The 20,170-nt window shown below is 41.6% G+C and overlaps 1 protein-coding gene across 7 annotated transcripts in view; it reads left to right on the top strand.

Moving 5' to 3' along the window:
- The window catches only part of DTNA (dystrobrevin alpha), a 234,294-nt gene that overhangs the window by 145,115 nt on the left and 69,009 nt on the right, over positions 1 to 20,170 (top strand). For all 7 annotated transcript variants that reach the window (XM_055705134.1, XM_055705132.1, XM_055705133.1 and 4 more), the window contains one exon: positions 17,260 to 17,473. In XM_055705134.1, coding sequence (XP_055561109.1) covers positions 17,260 to 17,473 — 214 coding nt within the window. The remainder of the gene's footprint in view (positions 1 to 17,259; positions 17,474 to 20,170) is intronic.

Here is a 20,170-nt window from a genome sequence, read left to right as displayed (position 1 = left end):
AAACTGCCATTCACAGTGCTATTTCTGATGGCTTTCCTGATGCAGGTTTAAGGTTGGACAGTCTGTTGAGTTCCCCACTGATGTCTCTGAACATCTGCTACTGGTAAGAGGTGTTCAGTCACCTTTGTCTGGCAGGCTTGGCATTAGTTACCCAAAACCAGAAAGTTTCTGCGTTTTATTTCACATTGGTCCTCCTAATGAATGCTTCAAACTAAAGAAAATAAACCATTATTATTAGCCTTAGTACTCTCCTAGGCAGTCTAAAAATTGCAAAATATATGCAGACATACAAACTGATACGTTGGCAATCACAGGATGACCGTTATCTTCTGAGGTATGCTGCTGCTTCATGTGAGAGCTTTTTCTTCTTTCACCTTCTTGTTTTTCCCCTCAAGCTGTAACTGTGTTTTTAAGTCTCCTTCATAATTTTCTTGTCCCTTCTTCAGCTTCATGTCATCATCTGTGGCATTTGCTTTATCTCTGACTACTCTGGAACCCTCGTTCTCTTAGCTGCTCTCTCCTCTCCTGTTACCCTCTTGGCTCCAAGCACCTTCCTTCAGGCTAACGTTCTTTTACACTTGAGCCTTTTTTCCCTTGCCCTGGGCTGTTCTGGTCTGTCCCATTTGGGTATTTTGCTGAGCCTGTCCTGATGTTACACAAGCACCTCTTTAATGTGCCAGAGTGCATTAAGCAGTGTGACTTAATGCCTGTCACATGTTGTTGGTCATTCTCAGTTTTTGCCATGTGACAACGTGTGACAAGGAGAAAGAAGTTAAAAAGTCATCCTTGGAGCAGATCTCAGTGAATTTGGTGATCACAGTCCTTTGTTCTTAGGGAGCTTCAGTCCATCATCTTGAACCATCCCTGCCTCTCTATTCTGGACTCAAAGCAGTAAGTCTTGAGCAATAATACATGAGCTCAGTCCATACATGTTTTCTGTAGAGAGTAAAGGACAGGTTTTATGTCTGTGCAGGAAATTGTTTTCCTCAGAAGATAAGCTGCAGCATTTTGCCCTGTCTTTCTGTTGGGGCATTGCATTCAAAGTGTCCTTCTTCAGTACATCTGCTGACTTGGGATTTTTGCTGAGGTTTTTTTGCCCTGTGGTGTTTTTTACAGTGTCACGCAGCTCTGGAAAATTAGTAGGCACTACAGAGCTTTCTTCCACCTTAACCACACAATCTGCACCATCTTTGTGCCTAAACAGTGATTTCTGTCACAGCCTCACATAGACAGTCTGATCTGTCCTCAGCCCTTCCTCATTCCCTTTCAGCCTCTGTCTCCAATAACTTCTACAAATAAACCAGCTGTGGAGCCAGCAGGGACACTGGCTGTCTGTGGTGCATGTTCTCAGCAGTTATGGGCTTCTTCAGGGTGAGGACAGCAAATAGTTCACAGAAGGAAAGTCAGCGTGTGGAACATGACATAATTTTTACTATAATTCTCTTCTCTAATTCCAAAAGAGTGGGTTTTTTCCATGTTCATTTGTTTCCAGAGCTACATCAAAAGTAATTTTGTGTACCTCTAACAATATAGATCAAGCTCCTAACACCCAGAATATTCAAAGTGAAGCCTGAGCTTAACGTCTATCTCCTATTTTTACCCATCAGCTGCACCTACTATTATTTTCTGTAAGTTTTAGTGGAAGATTTCATACAGCATATATCTGGTAGGCTAGGACAAATTGTGAGAACAGAAGATGTTGGCCATAAAAATAATTTCCTGCTTTTATAAGTGTGAAGAGACTGCACAATATAATGTTCTCAGTGTGCATTGTTATTACTACAGTTCTGAGACTACACAATGAACATTCAGCTTCCTGGTGTTAATGGTTGTGATATACAATGGCTTTACAGAGGCAGTTTTCCTTGTGCTGAATTAAGGCATTCCTAGGCTGAATTCAGACTGAATTATATCTGTGATATTGCTGTTGGCTGCAATGGATTTCAATTTCACGGTATTTCTGAGCAGTCTTCGATCCTTTACTGAGCAAAGTGTGGGCTAATTCCAGGAGAAGTTGTGTGTGTGCTATCGTGGTTTAACCCCAGCTGGTAATTAATTACCATGCAGCCCCTCGTTCACTCCCCTCTCACCCAGAGGGATGGGGAGAAGAACTGCCAAGGAATGTAAAACTCAAGAGTTGAGGTAAGAACAATTTAGTAATTGAAACAGAATAAAAATGAAAGAACAATACTAACAGTTATGACAATAACAGTTATAATGAAAAAGGGAAGGGAAAGAATAAAATCCAGAGGGAAAGGAAGAAGGAACACGTGGTGCACAATGCAGCTGCTCACCACCCGCTGACTGATGCCCAGCCAGTGCCCGAGCAACGACCTGCCTGCCCCGGCCAGCCCCCGGGTATATACACCAGGCAGGGAGTCCCATGGTATGGAATGCCGCCTTGGCTAGGTCAGGTCAGCTGTCCTGGCTGTGTCCCCTCCCCCCTCCTTGTGCCTCTCCAGCCTCTTTGCTAGCAAGGCCTGAGGAGCTGAAAAGTCTCACATCAAAGCCAAAACACAGTACTGCACTAGCTCCTGAGAAGATAATTAACTCCATCCCAGCTGAAACCAGGACAATGCTCAGCCTTTTCTTCAGTACATGCAGACGGATAGATGGATGTCTCCTTTCGTGACAGAAAGTATATTGAAAGTAACTCTATTGAACTCCCTGACATTACTATGGCATGAAGGAAGGAGTGGCTCAGTCTCTCGTGCATATTGTTTAAGGAGATTGGACTCAATTTCAGATAAATTGACACTCTAGTATCATACTGCATCTCTTGTAAAGGTGCTGATCTTCCCCGAGTTTAATTTTCCACATTTCATTCATCCTTATTTGCCTTGATACTCTTATCTTGTCTTGGATTTGCAAGATATCTTTAAGGATTGCATGTGTAAAATAAAGGGTGACAGATAAAGTGGTCATGTACATTGAGACTCTTACTCCATCTAGGGGCCCTGACAACATCGTTAAAGAGCTTCTGTCACACAGAGGTGGAAGGATAGATGTGTGGGACTTCACCTAAATCCCATTTACCTGTCATTTCACATTCTGCAGTCTTGTTTCCTTTCTCATTGTTGCTGATTGTCAAACTATGTTTGTATGAACTGGAGCTTTTCTCCTTTTCTTGGCCTATTTGTCATACCTGTTTCCTTAAGAGATGTGAAGTTTTAGTGCGTCGTATCGCACATTGCTGCAATGGGAGCCACTGCAGTTTCCTCCTGATATGGGTGGCCTGGTGACTGAGCACATCAGCTGGGGAGCTGGAGCACTGAGTGGCTCTTGCAGAAGACATTGCTTTGAATATGAGTAATGGCAGGAGGGCAAATGCGGGAAGATTGTGTGAACACAAAGCCAGAGTTCAGTCAAATATTCTCTACAGTTTCTCTGAATGAGATATTATCTACTCAAATGAATTTGATGCAAAAAAAATGGATCTTTCAGGTGCCAGGATCCATCTCTTTATCTCGAAGCTAATTATAGCTCAGATCCCAAAAGGTTTTTGCGCAAATAAATCCCATTGTTTTCAAATTTAATAGGTGTTTAAATACCTGTGAAAATGTGAGCCTGTGGCAGTAATTATCACCTACATTACCAATCTCAGCAAAAGGTTAAATAAGATTTAAGAGTCTGAACTGTCCTTATGACTTTGGGCATAAGATGCTTTTTCAACGAAGTCCTGTGTATTATATGAATGTTCTGTTTCATAGTAATGCTCTCAGTTTTACCAGCTGGGGTTGATACTGGGATTTTGTGCCAGAAACTGTCTGGACTGACCCAAACTCTTCAGAAGAGAGAAGCATATGCTCTTTCGTATGTCTCTTCTATCCTGGAGGTAAAAAATGCAATTCTGCTATCAGGCAGTTTACGCAAGCATCATATTCATCTTAAGTATTTCTCTAATTATTTTTAAGAGATGAAAACGATATGGGCCAAATTCAGTCCACATTACATAGAAATTATTTGAATTAATAAGTATCAGCTTAAGAATATGCTTATTTATAAAATATTGCATCTCTTATATTCAAGGATATGCACAATTCATATTTCATTAGTATTCTGTACATTGTGTTGCTGGTTACAGTCTTGCCAACCCTAAACGGTTAAAAAAAAATTACAGAAGACAGTGACAGCTGACCACGGATCGAAGTCTGAAAAACAGGAGATGGGCCAAGGAAGGTTTTGGTCTTCAAGCTGTTCTAAATGTGTAATAGATGCTCTTTCTTTTTCATTGACCTTTGTGATATGACTGAACCTTAAGGGTTGACAATGTAATCTCAACTTGTTTTCTCTAAGAACCATTACAATGCATATTCTCTTTTCATCACCAGCTAATTTTTAAAGAAAACAGCAGTTTATATGACATTGGGGATAATACCCTGTATCCTTAAAGTTGGTAACATATACTGCTTCAAAATTAATGGAAAATATAAATAAATATAATAATTATAAGTGTAAAGTGAACGTGTATGTTTAACAAATAGCGTACACGTTCACTTTACACTTGCTTTTTGCTGGCAACGGTGCCAAAGGAAGCTGTAGTCCTCTTGAGGCATGGACAGTTTTTAGAGGGGATAGCCGGAGCTGGGAACAGTTGTATCAAAGGAAAAAGCCTGAAGTTATTTGAGAGAGGAAGATGTCAGATTTGGCATTAGAAGAAAGACTTCTGGAGGAGATTTTATCACTGTAATGGGGACACTCAACATGAAGACGTTCTGCCCTGTCCACCTCATGGATTTGGTATCATCTGCCTATCATGTATGATCGCCTGCCCAGGGCTTCCACACCACCCAATCTCCAACCACATAGTCTTGATTCAACCAAGCGGATAGGTAAGGCCATTTTCTGCAGACAGCGGTGGGGTTGCACAGCCTTTGATTTGTGTCAGTTCGCTTGACATTATGCCAGCAGAGAGTTAAAATGTTACGGCAAATTATGCTGCATTTACTAAAATACACCCAGTAGTGCCATCCTGTGGTCATGACCGCGGCTGCCAGAAGGCTTGTGCACCCAGTCCTGCCTGTTTTCTAAAAGCTGGTGTGTCTTGGGTTCTTGCACACAATCTCAGTTGTGCCAGGCTCTAAAATTAGGGTTTCCTTCTCACATGTTCAGTAATTTCTGAACTTCTAGTTGAATCTCCTAAGTAGGAGGGCTGGGATATGGCTTTTTTCTTTTCTCTGAAGACATTTTTTGAAAGTCTCCATAATTCAGTTTCTGTGATCAGATATATAACAGAGAAAACTTTGAAAATCAACTCCAGATACGGTATCACCCAACCTTGGAGATGTTTTTTGCCACCTTTCAGGAGCGCACAAACTTTTCCCTGATATATGCTTTGCTGTAATATAATACAGAAGAGTTATATTTCATTAAAATTTTGAAGCGCTGTAATTTTACTAATTGAAATATGAACTCAGATGTAAGGCAAATTGACTTTATTTTAAGAGAAATGAGAGATCTGTTGTGTATCATACATATTTACTGACCAAGTTTTGTTACCTCACGTCCCCATGATTTTTTTGGCTAATTTAAAGCTGACACTTGCAAAACCCATTTGAAGGGAATAATTAGCCACACTGAGGACTGATCACACAATGCCTCAAATAAAACCTTTCTCATTAAAATAGTATTATGGTGGGATAGCAAGAATAATAGAGGTGCATAATCTAGGAATACCATTGTCTTGGAGGGGAGTGATTTCTAAAGTTTCTGGCTATGTAACAAACATAATGACACGTCTGCTATTTACATATTGGTCTGTAATTCATAAATATGTTTAAGTCTCAAAACAAGAAAATTATGTATAATGGATGATTTAAGCTATGTGACTTATTAGCAACAGTGCAGAGTTTAAATTGAGTGGTCTTTCCTGGTTGTCATCAAAAGATTAAGCAGCTTAGAGTTAGACTTTGTTATTATTTTATTTTATTTTATATATGTCATACTTCATTCAGCATTCTGAATAAATGATTTCAAAGTGTGTTTGAAAAAAAGGAAACACTTTCCCAGCAGCTGGGTGACAAGCAGATGACAGCAGTTTCCCAGCCCAGCACTCAGGGTGCATTGCCCACCGTTCCCTTTCACAGAATCAGTTGTCGTTAGTGCTGCTCCTTGGGGAGACTGACGTCCTCTTCTGCCATCCGTGGAGAGCCCTTCAGGCTTTGGTTCAATATAGGTGAGACAAAATAGGCAGGAATTGACAGCAGAGGGAGAAGGAACTTTTATTGTAAATTAAATTAATGTAAAGAATTTTACTGGTGATCTTTACATACTCTTACACCTTGGTGGATTAAAAATACCACGTTTCAGTGTATCGTTAGCCTGATGGTTATTCCTCAGTAGTAGCACTTGGCCAAGTTGACAGACTCTTCCGACAGGCCATGTTGGTTTAATGTGCTGTAGTGATCAGAATCTCAGAAGGTTTTAAAAATACCTGATTTTTCTTCTGGGCAGAACAGTAGGTGAGGGTACAAGGATGCAAGCTCAGGTATGCGGACAGCAGAACCTTTAAGATTTTTACCCAGAGTTTTCCGTGCCTCAGTTGTACTTATCATGTCCTGCAGATTTCCAGACACCCAGCAGCCAGGTTTGGCAGCCACTCAGAAGTTTCTCCTGTCTATGCTGTGTGCAGCTGGCCAGCGTGTGCACAGAGAACCCAGCTCCTGGTGGCTGGGACATCGCTTGTCCCATGTGGTATTTCACAGACAGGTGATCTGAATGAATTCAGTGAGTCTAAATGCAACCAACTTACTCCATGTGTACAGTAGTTCAGAAGAAAAGATGTTTCTGTTGGCTAGTCTGAATGTTTTGTTCCTTATCCAAGGATGACTCCTCACTCTGGGTATCCACCATTGAGATGGGCAGGTAGAATTAGATAGCCTTGCTCCTGCTTCCCACTGAGCCAGTGTGTACCACACACCTGCCCACTCTCACAGCACAGGCAAAGAGGTAAGGAGGAGAAGGAATGCTTACAGGGAACTAAGTGAAATCATGATTTCCCGCTTGGCATTCAAGGGAAACCTTGAGAGAAAGACAGAATACGCGGAGTGCTGCGAAGGCCCTCAGTACACCTCACACAAAACCTCTTGACAAACTGGAGAGCTCTTTCCCAAGCATCCCAAAGGGCCTCAGGGCAGGCTCTGTGGTTTTGTTTGCTCATTGCACATGTCAGAAAAGGAACTTGGAGCCCATCTTACTTGAGCAATGGCTTTAGAGAAAAATCAGTGGGGCAGCAGTGATTCTTCTCCGTTAATATATAGTTTTGCAGTATAAATTCATGGTTAGACAAGGGCATCACAGAATCACAGAATTGCTGATGTTGGCAGGGACCTCTGAAGAGAGCAGGGTCAGCTAGAGCAGATTGCTCAGGGCTGTGCCCAGTTTGGGTTTGAATATCTTCAGGGATGGAGACACCACAGCCTCGCTGGACAACCTGTCACAATGAGTGACAACCCTTACAGAGAAATTTTTTTGCCTATGTTTAAATGCTTTCCTGTGTTTTAATTTGTGCCCGTTTCCTTCTGTCCTTTCACTATGCTTTCTCTGAGAAGAGTCTGGCTCCATCTTCTTTGCTGCTTTGCATCAGATATTTGTACAGACTTATACAGTCCCCCCTGCGCCTTCCCTCCTGTAGACTGAGCGGTCCCAGCTCTCTCGGCTCCTCCCCAAATGACAGTTGCTCTAGTCCCTTCATCATCTTCGTGGCCCTTGCTGGACTTTGGACCCAGTACTGCAGATATGTTACCAGTGCTGAGAGGAAGGTTCACCACTGGAAGGATCTCCGCCTGCTGGCCACGCATGCCCAGTGCAGCCCAAGGGGATGTTGGCTGCCTTTGCTGAAAAGGCATATTCCAGTGAGCACCCAGCCAGTACTGGTACATGGGGTTCCACGTCGAGGAACTTCTATTTCCATTTATTGTGCTTCATGAAGTTCCTGTTTGTATATTTCTCCAGCCTGCTGAGGTCCCTCTGCATGGCAGCCCAGCCCTCTGGTGGGTGTTATCAGTCACTCTTCCCAGTTCTGAATCAGCTGCAAACTTGCTGAGGGTACCCTCTGTCCCATCATCCAGGTCATTAATGAAGGTGTTAAACAGTATCAGGCCTGGGGGTATATACCATTAGTGACTGGCCTCCAACTGGATTTGGTGCCACTGAGCACAAGATTTTCAGCTAATCTGTTCAGCCAGTTTTCAGTCTACCTCACTGTTCACTTCGGCCCACAGTTACTAGTTTGCCAGTGAGCACGGTATGGGACACTGTGCTGAAAACCTTGCTAAAGTCAGAGTAAAGAACATCGACTGCTGTCCTTTTTCCCCATGAACTAGTCATTTAATTGTGGGAAGGCAAATAGGTGGGTCAGGCATGATTTTTCCATCATAAATCCGTACTGACTGCTTCCAGTCACCTTTTTGTCTTTAATATGCTTGGATATGGTTTCCAGGAGGGTTTGCTCCATCCCCTTTCCAGGGACTGAGGTGAGGTTTTAGTTCGCTGGATACTTCTTGCTCTTCTTGGAAACTGGAGTGACAGTGAGTTTCTGCCCACCCTCAGGAACCTTCCCCAATTGCCACAGCTTTTTAAAGACTACCAAGTGGCCTTGCATTAGCATCATCCAGCTCCCTCAGCACTCGTGGGTGTGTTCCCCATCAGGTCCTATGGACTTGACTATGCCGGTCTGTTTAAACATCCCCTAACTGGACCCTCCTCCACCGAGGTTGCCTTCCTTGTTCCAGGCTGTCCCACTTGTTGTAGAGGCCTTCATCACGAAGGCAAGGAGGCTTACCAGTAAGTCTTACCAAATTCAATTCTAGGTGGGCAGTCTTTTGTAGAGGAATGAAGGCAGTGGGGTGATTGACATGGATGATGTGCAGCTGTAGCTGGTTCCCACAAGGTGGTTGAATAGCCCTGAGGATTGTGGAATAGGGGTGGGTGGAGGAGGAGCAGCAGCAGCATGGATAGTAGAATCTGCCTGACAGTAAAGGCTTCGTTGCAGCCTACTAGCTTGTTTGTGCTGCAACAACTGGTGCCCCGTGTGAGGCTGAGTTGGACTCAGACTACAACAACTGGTGCCCAACGTAGCTAAGTGGGAGAACTTATGACCCATAACAGACATGGTGAGAGGTGAGCTGTTGACAACTAATTGATATGGGTGTATTGGAATATTTATTGTCCATCTTAACTCGAATTGCAACTTTTGGTGCCCACTGTAGATGGGGATTTAACGATATGGGTGCAGAGGAAGAAAATTCTATGTTAACAATGCTTACAGGTATATTTGAGAAAAGAAGCATAAAGTATAACAAGAAGGCAATAAGAACTTTGCTAGAATGGTGCAAAGTAAATGATGTGCTGGTTACGCTGAAAAATGTTTCCAGCATTCAGATATGGCAAAGTGCTGGAAAGTTACTTTTTGGGGCTGCTACAAGAGGGGATGAAATTGCTACAGCCTTGTTAACAACATGGAGATTGATCATAGATTTGCTAGAACAATCAAAGTGGACAGAGAGACAAACGCTATAACAATGCTAATCAACCCACTGTCTTCATTCCTCTACAGTCTTTGACAAGACTTTGATTTTTGTGAAAAAGTGAATGTTGTCTATGTTTGCTCTTGGTTATCAATATATCATTCTCTTACAACTTCTCATACTATTGGATGGGTCTAATACACACATCTCTAAAATCAAAGCATTTTGGGATCAGAATAACATGGCAGTAAATATTCTGAATATTTTGTTAATTTTTTCTTGAAGCTTGCGGTATTTACTCACGCGTGACTGCATCTGCAAAACCTAGAAATCAAGTGAAATGGCAAGAAGGTGCAATGAAATGCATTTTGACATTAACACGTTCAAGTATGTGATGACAAGCTAGAAGTCCACCAGTCTTGCTTTTGGAAGAGCAGTGGTCACCAGCCTGAGAGCGGCTGGTGGCCTGTGGAGTGTTCAGAAGTGGCCCTATGCACACCAAGCTCTGGGAACGGCTGCTTAACGGGTACCCAACTATGTGAGAAATGACTGGGCTGTGTGAACTGGCCCTGGCAGCAGAAGTCAACCGGGGAGGTAGAGGAGGAGCCCAAGAGACATGGGAGTGGGAATGGGAACTTGCAGGACATTTCCAGGTACAGACTGAGTGCAGGTTCAGATATTTGGGCAATGAGTAGCCTGGGTGTTTCAGGCCATATAGGGTGACAGCTGTCACCAGACGTGCCCAGCCAAAGAACTGGGTACTTCATTTTAGCCCCAAGCAGAAGCAACACCCTGGCACATTTTCCTTTCCCTTTAGTTTGGCACCCAGAGAGTGTAAAAGACTGTAAGCCATGGTAGCTGGCACGTTGACCTGCATAGTGGTGAGATGTGCAGATAAAAGTTTTTGGTGATCATGATGCAGCTGGCTGATTTGAGGGGAAGCTTGGCCACAAACGGGTGTAGCTTAGAGGAAAAACACACCCCACTCAGTCCTCAGTTACCCGCCTAGCAGCAGGAGAGAGGGAGCCAAACAGAAAGCATGAGTAACTTCCCAGGGCTTCATAGCAATGACAATGACAAATGGCTCTAATACCCTGATTTGTGATGGGTTCATAGATTGTAATCAAAAAAAGAAGAATTGCCTAACATATTCTAAAATATTTTTAGGATTGTTAGACAAGGAAGCATAAATCTTTCCCTTTTAATGAAATCTGCCTGAAATACCTGACATATGTTCAAGTGCCGTTGATGTCAAATGACAGTATTAGTATGCTTAAACTCAAGCATGTCCATAAGAGCTTTGCTAGACTAAAATCTTAATGAAAGATATACTAAAGTTTTGGAAATAATATAAATTACTACTTCTTTAAAGGTGTTTTTTTCTGTATTCACCAACAAAGGAACATCTATTGAGGAGGAATTCTGTCCTAACTATCAATTAGGCATGTTTAACCTAGAGTTAGTTAAACCTACTGTATGTTAAGTAAATTTGAATTGATTATTAAAGCCTTGATCTATTCGTTTCTGTTGTTTAGATTAAATGTAATCTTCTGTTCCATGTTCATTTAGTAATAAATGGAAAGATAACATGGAGTTCATGGTTCAGATGGAATACAAAAAAATGCAGTAGAACAGATGAGGGGTTTTGCATACATAGATCTGTTTAATGGTAAGAAAGCTTAAGCATGCAGGCTGTTTCTAATATATTTATTTTTTTTACTACTTGAAACATAAACTTCCACTGCAGTTTTCTTTTCTTACGTTTGCTTAGGGCAACGTCATTTCTTGAGAACTGATGTTTGAAGTAATCTGCCTCCTTTGAGATTAGTGATATATCCAAGATTATCTGTATCTCACAACCTTTCCATAATTCTAAGTAAACTGCATGCTGGAAAGAAGACTTCATTTTTTCTGCATAAATAAATTTTAATTTCTTTGCTTAGAGTTGAAAAAACATGACTGTAGTCCATCTTGTCTCTTGCATTTTGGCTATTAAGATAATGTTATCTACCAAACAGAAAATTACTAGTTGCAAGTAAATTAAAGTTGCTAGTTACAATAAATTAAAAATACATTGGTTTTTTGCTAATGAAGAGACTAAAAAAAACACTTGAAGAAAAGAGGATCAAGATCAATAAAATTGACATATGCATTTATAGTAGGCGACATAATCTTGTCCTTAATTCTGCTTTCTCCAAATGTATCCAGAGTACACCTTTTCCACAAATTAACCTGTTGACAGAGTTGTAAGTGGTGGAATTCTGCACTCTAACAACTAACTAGTCTTTTCTGTCATAGTAAAAGGAAATAGGGAAAGATGTTCTGAACACAGGTAAAGGGAGAAGGGCAGGGTCTGAAAACTTTTGGGGAAAATGTAAAACTTTCAAACTGAGCCAGCTGTCTTTCACTCATCCTTACATCCTGTGGAGAGAGACTGATCAACTGAGTTAAAACATGCTGGCAACAGGCATTCTCCAAATGTTGTTTTAACAGCTGAAGGAGTCCACTGAAGGAAATAACATTTGTTATTTGGAGTGTATTTTCACGCATTAATCTTCATTCTCTGCAGTTCAGCTGGGGTCTCCTCAAAGTGTGCATCTTCTGGTAACGATTGTTGTGGAGTGAATGGTGGCCATCTGTAATGCTTCTCATCTGCATTGTCCCACTGCTGTCTGGATACTGAACTTTATTTACATTCAGCAATCACTGTCTGTTACAGAATGTGCTCAAGTATGAAATCCTCTATGACAGTGTTTAAATATCACTTGGTCTCATAAAAGTTAAATTACCAGACACTGTTGGTCATAGAAGGTTTAATAATGCAGATGTTTAGCTTAGCTGTGACTTCAGAAATCACTTAACAAAATCTGAAAGGAAATATATAGTTTGTCAGTTGCTTGTGGAAATCATCTACATTTTTTTTCAGACATTAGGCAAATGAGGGAGGAGATCTGTGCCTGAATAGGTATGCTGCTTACAGAGTGCAAGGCCTTTCCGAAGGGTCACTGAAGATTGGCTGAGCTGCATGATTGTGGATTGCCTTATGCTACACAGATGCTAGATACAAGCAGCTTTTTACTCCTACTGCCTGGTGATCATCTGCTGACACTGAAGAAATCCTGACAGCTTTCTATAGTTTTACAGATCCACTTCTGAAAAGCTACCTTTCTCATGCTGAGGGATGATTCCCTTTTCAGAGGGAATTGCAAGTAAGGCAACAAAAGCAGCAACAGCAATGAGAAGCCGAAAACATACTTGTGGAGTTTTACTTTGTTGAGGGAATTTAAGGCAGATTTGGGGAAACAGAAAGCTCCCCTACACCTGTAGGCTAGTTTGTTACACTGCAAACTCTTCTTGTTAGCATCACAGTATACGTAGAAATCAAATTCAGGTTTTATTGCAATACTGTGCAAACAAAATAAGGAGATATGCCTTCTTCAGTGAGATTAAAACATTCTCAGTGATGGATAAATAAATAACTGAGCATAGCAGGTATTACAGAAAATGAGTAACAGAAGATGAAAATTAAAATGAGAGGAATGTTAAGCTTATGCAAGGTTTGCAAGGTTGATGTTCTGTTGTTACACTGAAAAGACTACAGATATATTGCTTGTTGACGTGAATTTCTAGTAGTACAAAGGAATAGAGTGGAGTTTGCAGAGAAGCCTGTGTTTTACTCTGCCTTTTCCCAATGTTGATAGGTTAACTTGACAGCATGATATAATAGTAAGAGTTTGCTTACTATGTGAGTAAACCTTTAAAAAAATACGATTTGAAGTGATCAGGAGGGCATTACGCCCAGATGCAATCTGCCCAAGGTTAAGCAATTCGGTGTAAGAGGCTGTGGCTTTGACAGGATCTAGTAGCTGTTCCTACAGATTAAAGTATTTATTATTCATATTTTATATAAAACCTAAATTATTCTAGGCCATGTAGTAGTCGGAACAGGAAAGACATCTTTTATTAATGTTTAAAGAGCAAGGTGTGGGTTCATCTCGGTTAACTTGAGTTAACATCTCACCTCTGAGGTTACATGTCTCGTGTAAACTCATTGCTTTAGGCTTTGTCTGTAGTCAGTGAAGAAGTATGGGGACCTTCAAAGCACTGTTCACCCACCTGTCTCCAGACAGCTGCTTTAAGGTGCCTTTTTCTTTTGCTGACATTAGAGGAAGCCTTGATCACCAGCTGACAGTAGACACCTAACTTTTGACATTTAAATTGAGGTGGGTGAATTCTTGTCCATAACAACTGACTTAAAAAAAAGCCAGAGACTTCATTCCTCTGTGTAGCAGTTGAACGAGCTCCCCTTGTGATTTTGAGCTAGTCATATCAGCAGATATTTTCAAAAGTAGTAGATCTTGTATAATGGCTGGCTTTTGTCCATCTTCCATTACCTCCTCCAGGAATTACTACTTTCCAGCCTTTGCAGAGAGATTTGAAATTCATTAATAAGAAACAAAATAAAATAGTGCAATAGAATTGTTTATTCAGCTTCGAGTGGAACTAAAGTGTTTCTTGAAAAAAAGCCCAAGTAAAATTATTTACAGTACAAATGCACAGCAGTTCCTTGAGACTAATATTTTATGGTGGGTTGGGGACTTTTACTGCTGTGTAATTTCCAATAAGTCATTTTCTTAGTCTTGTGCCCTACCTTTCTGGCATACCAATGAATATCAGGATAGCTTATGAGGCTTTCGGGTTACAGTTAACACTGAAACCAGTATTTTTTTTCAGATATGTTAGTGTACTGATATTATTAGACCCATGTCTGCTAGCCTCTGGATATTTCCCTTCCCAGGACCATCATCGAACTTAACTCTAGATATGACTAGGCTATGAAAAATATAGTATCAGTGGGAAAAGATAGAAAAACCATGAAAATCTGACAGCCACATAGTATCAGTACTGAATCTTGTGAAGAATAGAGACACCAACACCCATTTCAGCCTCATTCATTATGACAACTGTTTTCCTCCATGCTTTCTTATTCAAGTTTTCCACTACTAGGCTATGGCAATTAAAGTTAAATTGCTGTGTGAAATTCTCACTGTCAGGGAGTCTGGATGTCTGGTTCATCCTCCCCGGATGTCCTTTTATCAGTGGTAGGGAAACCATCCCAGTTGCCTGTAACTGCAGAAGTAAACACGTATGGTCAAAACAGTGGGCTTCCGGCTGTGTTCATTCCTTCACGCTGGTCAGGTGCAGGGCTGCTTGAAAGGTACCCTGGGCAACTCTGATGACACGATTTGTTACCCTTCAAATTCCCCTTTTCCGCTCCCATGCTTTTTTCCTCTACCACAGGCATGCACCCCCAGATGAACAGCCTGTCCATATTTATTCTTTCCCCACTAGCTCTAATGTTGCTGACTTTACGTCCTTATTCAGTATTTATGATGGAGTTGCCATAGTAATTTCTTCCTTGGTCAGCAGTGCTGTTAAGCTAGTACCCCTGTTTGTGCTGTTCCTCAGGTTGCTGTCTTGTTAGTGTAGCCTCAAGTCAAGGTCAGCCATCTGCATATGCATTAATCCCTTTTTGCTGTTTGTCATGCCTGGTAATTTCTCACGTTGTTATCTTGTTAGTGTAGTTGCAGTTTGGGTCTGACAGTTTGCACACATACCCTCACACCCAGAAGCCAGCCTGGTAAAACTGCTAGTGGAAGCACCTTCTCCTTCGTCTTCTTGGTCTGAATTACCAGAGAGACAGCCCTCAGGGCCAGCGACAGCTAGACCTTGAGAGAAACATCACACTTAACCTTCTCCTTTCTGCCTGCCTTTCCCCTCTTAATAAGGCCACAAAATACATGCGCATGGTCCAGCCTGTTGCTGCATCTTCTGGCATGTTGCTCTGTATTTCTTCCTTGGCAGCTTTACAGTGGTGACCCAGAGTGGGCAAAGCTCATTAACCCTTCTCCCCTGGACCAGACAGCGGCTTGCTTTCCGGTGACTTCTTCCATTCTCTGCCTTGTCTGGCCTCTGAGCCATGTGGCGTAGGTGCCCGGAAGGGGACAGTTCTGTGCAGGCTGTCTTCCTGGAGGCTGTTCATTTCCCATTTACCCACGTTACCTCTGTGGGAACTTGACAGTGAAAACTGATTGAATGGGAATGCCTGCATTAAAAGGATCTGAGACCTATGCCAGATATTTTTACAGGGAGGCTGCTCTTCCACCAGCTAGAAGATAAAAAGGAAGAGTTCCGAGAGGATGTATGTTCCGCCCACATGTCTTAATTCAGGATGACACTCTGAAGACAACTTGCCAGTATATGAGGTCACCTATAGAAGTTTCCTTGTATTACAAAGGCCAAATAAATACTTAGGTGTCACAATGGGACTGCATCTTTCAGTTTTTCCCAATTGTTTGCTAGGGAACAGCAAGAAGTGAAGTGCCTTGTCTAGTGCCTGAAGTAGTTGTTGCTGCTGTTGCCGCTCACCTGTATGATGTATCTTCCTCCTTGGGCTTACACATGCCACCACAGGGCATTAGAGGTTGGGGTTTTTTTCCTGAAGCAGAAAAAAAGGAAACCTAATCATAGGGGAAATCTCTAGACTAAGTAAAAGGACTATATCTGGTTTCATTATCTATCTGGTTTCAGCTTACATTTCCCTGCCATCAGACCATCATGTCATATTGCAGTCTGAGACAGCACCTGCAAAACAAGCAAGTAAAAATATAATGATGAGGGTTAGAATAAAATTTCTCTTTCCACAAAAAAATGCATCTCCTTCCGCATACAGATGGTTCTTGACATGTCATAAGAAATATTGCTATGCTAAGTAATAAGAAGTACACAGTTTCTCTGGTAAAAAAAACCCAAAATTTGCTCCCTGAACCTCATGATTTGTTTCTTATTGACAGTTTAGTAGGACAGTGAGTAATGCTTAAGATAAAAAAAATAAAAATGATTCTTTGCGTTCAGGCTTGAACAAAATCCAAATCTTGAATGACTGTAGGGTTTTTTTATTTTTGGCATGGTCCACCACTTTTAGAAATGCCAATCTGCGGCAAACTGATCATTCTGCCACAATAACAGTGCTATGCAAACAAGATTTCTGTTTGGGTACAATCTGAAGGGTGAGCAGAGATTGTCCTTCAAGCTGTCCTTGTAGGTAAAACCAGCCCCCATCAAATTCAGCTTAGACCACGGCTTTATCAAAGAGAAAGATTTAACAAATCATTTAGCGAATATATTTAGAAGATACAAAATATGACTTTGGGGTCAGTTCATTGCATGTTCTTTGTTTAAATGTAGCTTGTCTACCCTGACTCAGTTACAATTCTGTTTCTGTAAAATATTTTGCTTTCCGTACAAATTGCTGAAAAGAATTTTCAAAATGTCAGTACGTGATAAGCACTTAGCATTCATAGAATCTTCTGAAAAGCCCATCTGCTATGCAAATTAATATCTAAGAGTAATTTCTGAATGGAGGTTCATAGAGGCATGATTTAGAAAAACAATTAGCATATGTTTACCTTCCAGCAATTTCAATAAAATAGGGATTTTTACTTGAATACTTTATGCAGTGAGGAATGATTTCCCAAGCTGAAGTTGTACTCATTGCAACTAATAATATCAATATATTGTTTGCTTATTAACGGATTTGAATTTTATCTGCCCATTCCTCCACCAAGTTCAAATTTCAGTGATGGAAAGTACATTCATTTGCTTTATTATTCATGAAGCATATCCTGTGTGGTTCTGTTATTCCGCACCCTGTGGGATAAGGTGACTTTTTTTTCTCAGTTGCTTTCAGGAGCACGTGCTCCTGCCGACTCTTGTCTGTCCTGTCCCGTAGTGCACCTGGTGGACATCTGGAACGTAATAGAAGCCTTGCGGGAAAACGCACTGAACAACCTGGACCCCAGCATCGAACTGAACGTGGCTCGGCTGGAAGCTGTGATTTCAACAATCTTCTACCAGCTCAACAAACGGATGCCGACAACCCACCAGATCAACGTGGAGCAATCCATCAGCTTACTGCTCAACTTCTTGCTAGCGGCCTTTGATCCGTAAGTCTGCCTTTCTTCCCTCTTCTCCCAACTGGTGAAAGGATTATACTTACTCCAGAAATATCTTTGGAAAACAATTAAACAAGCTCAATTCTGACCCAAATAATGAGCGTGTGAATAGTGCTAACAAGGGAGAAAACCTAAATTAAAGACCTCTGCTTTCCTTTCTGTCAAGCCAAATTCAGCACAATTGTGTTTTCATCCAGTTACTCAGACTCGTTCCAGTTTATATCAAAGAAGAGTTATCTACAGAAACAAATTTACATCCACTTCTAATTTGCCTTGTTATTTATTGATGCACCAGTGGCTGACACCACTGCAATGCCTCTGCAGCAGTGCCATGGGTTAATAGCTCATTATTTTGAAAGAGCTCATTTTCCGGCAAGTTCTTGCAGCTGTAAGCAATTTTTTTTTTTCTGGCTCATGCCAGTGCAGCATGATTTTGAGACCATGACAGAAATAGGATAAAGACCTGGAGGTGATAAAATTAATGTTGTTTATTACTGCATGGGACCCATATTAAAAAAAGGGCAAGTTTGAGATAGAGCAAGCCAATTACCTCAATGCATATACTGTGTATGTGTATTACAGTTTCAGAATATATGGTTATCAACCTGTACAATGTTTGTAATCCTCAAAACCGAATTATTGGAGAACAGTGGTTAAGTCTGACAGATGCAGATGACCTATTGCCTCTTTATGGTTTATATCTTGAAAATTCACCAGTGAAAACACTGGCCATGACACATTAAAATAAGGATGCTGCGCCTCTCCCCCTCCCTCATTTCCATCCTTTTGCTGAGGGCCCCAGTGCTGGGTGTCATCAAGCACCTTTTGGAGCTAGACCAGCCAGCAGCTCTGTCACCATGGCAACAGGGAGAAAAAGTAGATGTTCCACATGAAGAGGCTGCACTCTACCTCCCCTCCGGCCCCTTAGAGGGGAAGAAAAAGAAGCCAATCCGTTGTGCAACCATAGCCTTCAGGAATATATTTCTCCCCTCAAGGGCAATAAAAGAAGGAACAGGCATTTTAATTTATACCATTGTGGCTATGACAAGAACACTAAAGGACGATGAAAATGGCCAGATGCATGCATTGCTGCATGCCGCGAGCAAACTGCTTCCCAGCTGGTAAACACAGGGAAAGACCCAGGACTGTGGAAGCAAGACCTGCAATAACGTGCTTGTTTTGTACCTCGCTGTAAAGGGGCAAAGATCTCAGCTAGACATTGAGGCTACTTGCAGCAAAATGGAGGAGAGGAATTTTCTCCCCTATAGGGAAACAGAGAGTATGCTTAAAAGGGTAAGGTTTTGCTTTCCCTGAAAATGTCCAACGTGCTGTGGGTCATGACCTGTTTCTGGGCTCCCGTCAGGCCGTCCCAGGGTGAAGAGGCTGGGACCCTCGCTCCCTTTGCCAAGCAGCAGCTCAGCCTGTCGTGCTGCCCCTGAGTGGGGTGCACAGATGCACTTCCCATACAGGGGGAGCAGAGGTGGGACTGTGAGGCAGGATGGAGTCTTTTTCTCACTCTCCCCCCATTTGTAGGAACTGGACAGTTAAACTAAATTGCCTGCAGTCTTCTCTGATGAAAGGAGGGGTTTACTAGGTGCATGAATCATACTGAAATCACGATGGTCACCCCTAAAATAATGTTATCTTTGATCTGGGTTCACTCCTGTATTTCTTAGTCTTGTGTTTCAAGGAAACAGTTGGCCTGCAGAAATGCTATCCAAATTTCTAGGTAGCTACTAAGGAATTATTTTTCATGTTTATTAATGAATGTTAATATGATCACTTTTGATCATATGAATGCAGGCAATGAAAAAAAACAAAACCCAAACCCCTAAAAACCCCAGAACAGCTTTCTAAGATCAAAAACCAGTAGACCAAGGCCAAATAGCTCTGTATTATAAATGAGAAGGCTGTTCTTAAGTAATCATGGATGGTGTTTGTTTTGGTGTTTGTGGCTACACAGATTGATGGCTGCTCTTGCTGTACTGAGGGCAGGTCCAGAAAAGGTGGTGCGGTTTCTCATGTCCCATTTGAAGTGCAAAGAAAGAGAATGGAGAAATGGAGTCAACAACTTAACATGTATGAAAGGACCACAAGGGACAAGTTAATGTGTGATTTAAAATTGAATAAGACTTCCACTGTCTCACTTATTTAGTTCTAGTTAATATATCCTACCCCATGGGTACTGTGCTGGCTGAAGATCCTCCAAGCTTTACAGAGCTTCTTCCTTCATTTATAGCCTGCTGAAAACCTGGCAGGTTTCTCTGCCTTCTGGCAAGGAGTATTTCCCTAGGCCTGCAATAAGATGTCTTCTCAGGAACTAGAACCTGGCTAGCAAAACTTAAGAGGAACCACAGTAGAATGCTGTGGCATGTGTGCCAGCTTGCCCCACTGCCTGTGCTGAACTTTCATTCCAGATTTTTTGTTTTTGCATGGCCTTGAGGATTCATTAGGACTACAGATAATTATATTTCCTTTCTGCTCAACCCTGATGGGAGGAAAAAGTGGGGTAAAATATTGTGTATAAGATTTCACATGATGCTGAGTGTGACGTGTATTCACGGTAAGCCAAAACTAAAGTGCAATCTTATAAAACTGCAAGTCAACAAAATCAAAATTCACCAACAGAAATGCTGCTTCAATTAATTTGCCATTAGTTTGTGAAAAGCATCATCATGGGGTAGAGGG

This window comes from Falco cherrug, chromosome 3 (assembly GCF_023634085.1).
Source record: "Falco cherrug isolate bFalChe1 chromosome 3, bFalChe1.pri, whole genome shotgun sequence".
NCBI lineage: Eukaryota > Metazoa > Chordata > Aves > Falconiformes > Falconidae > Falco > Falco cherrug.
The sequence above is the reverse complement of the archived record's forward strand: the minus strand, read 5'-3'. Positions and strand labels throughout refer to the sequence as shown.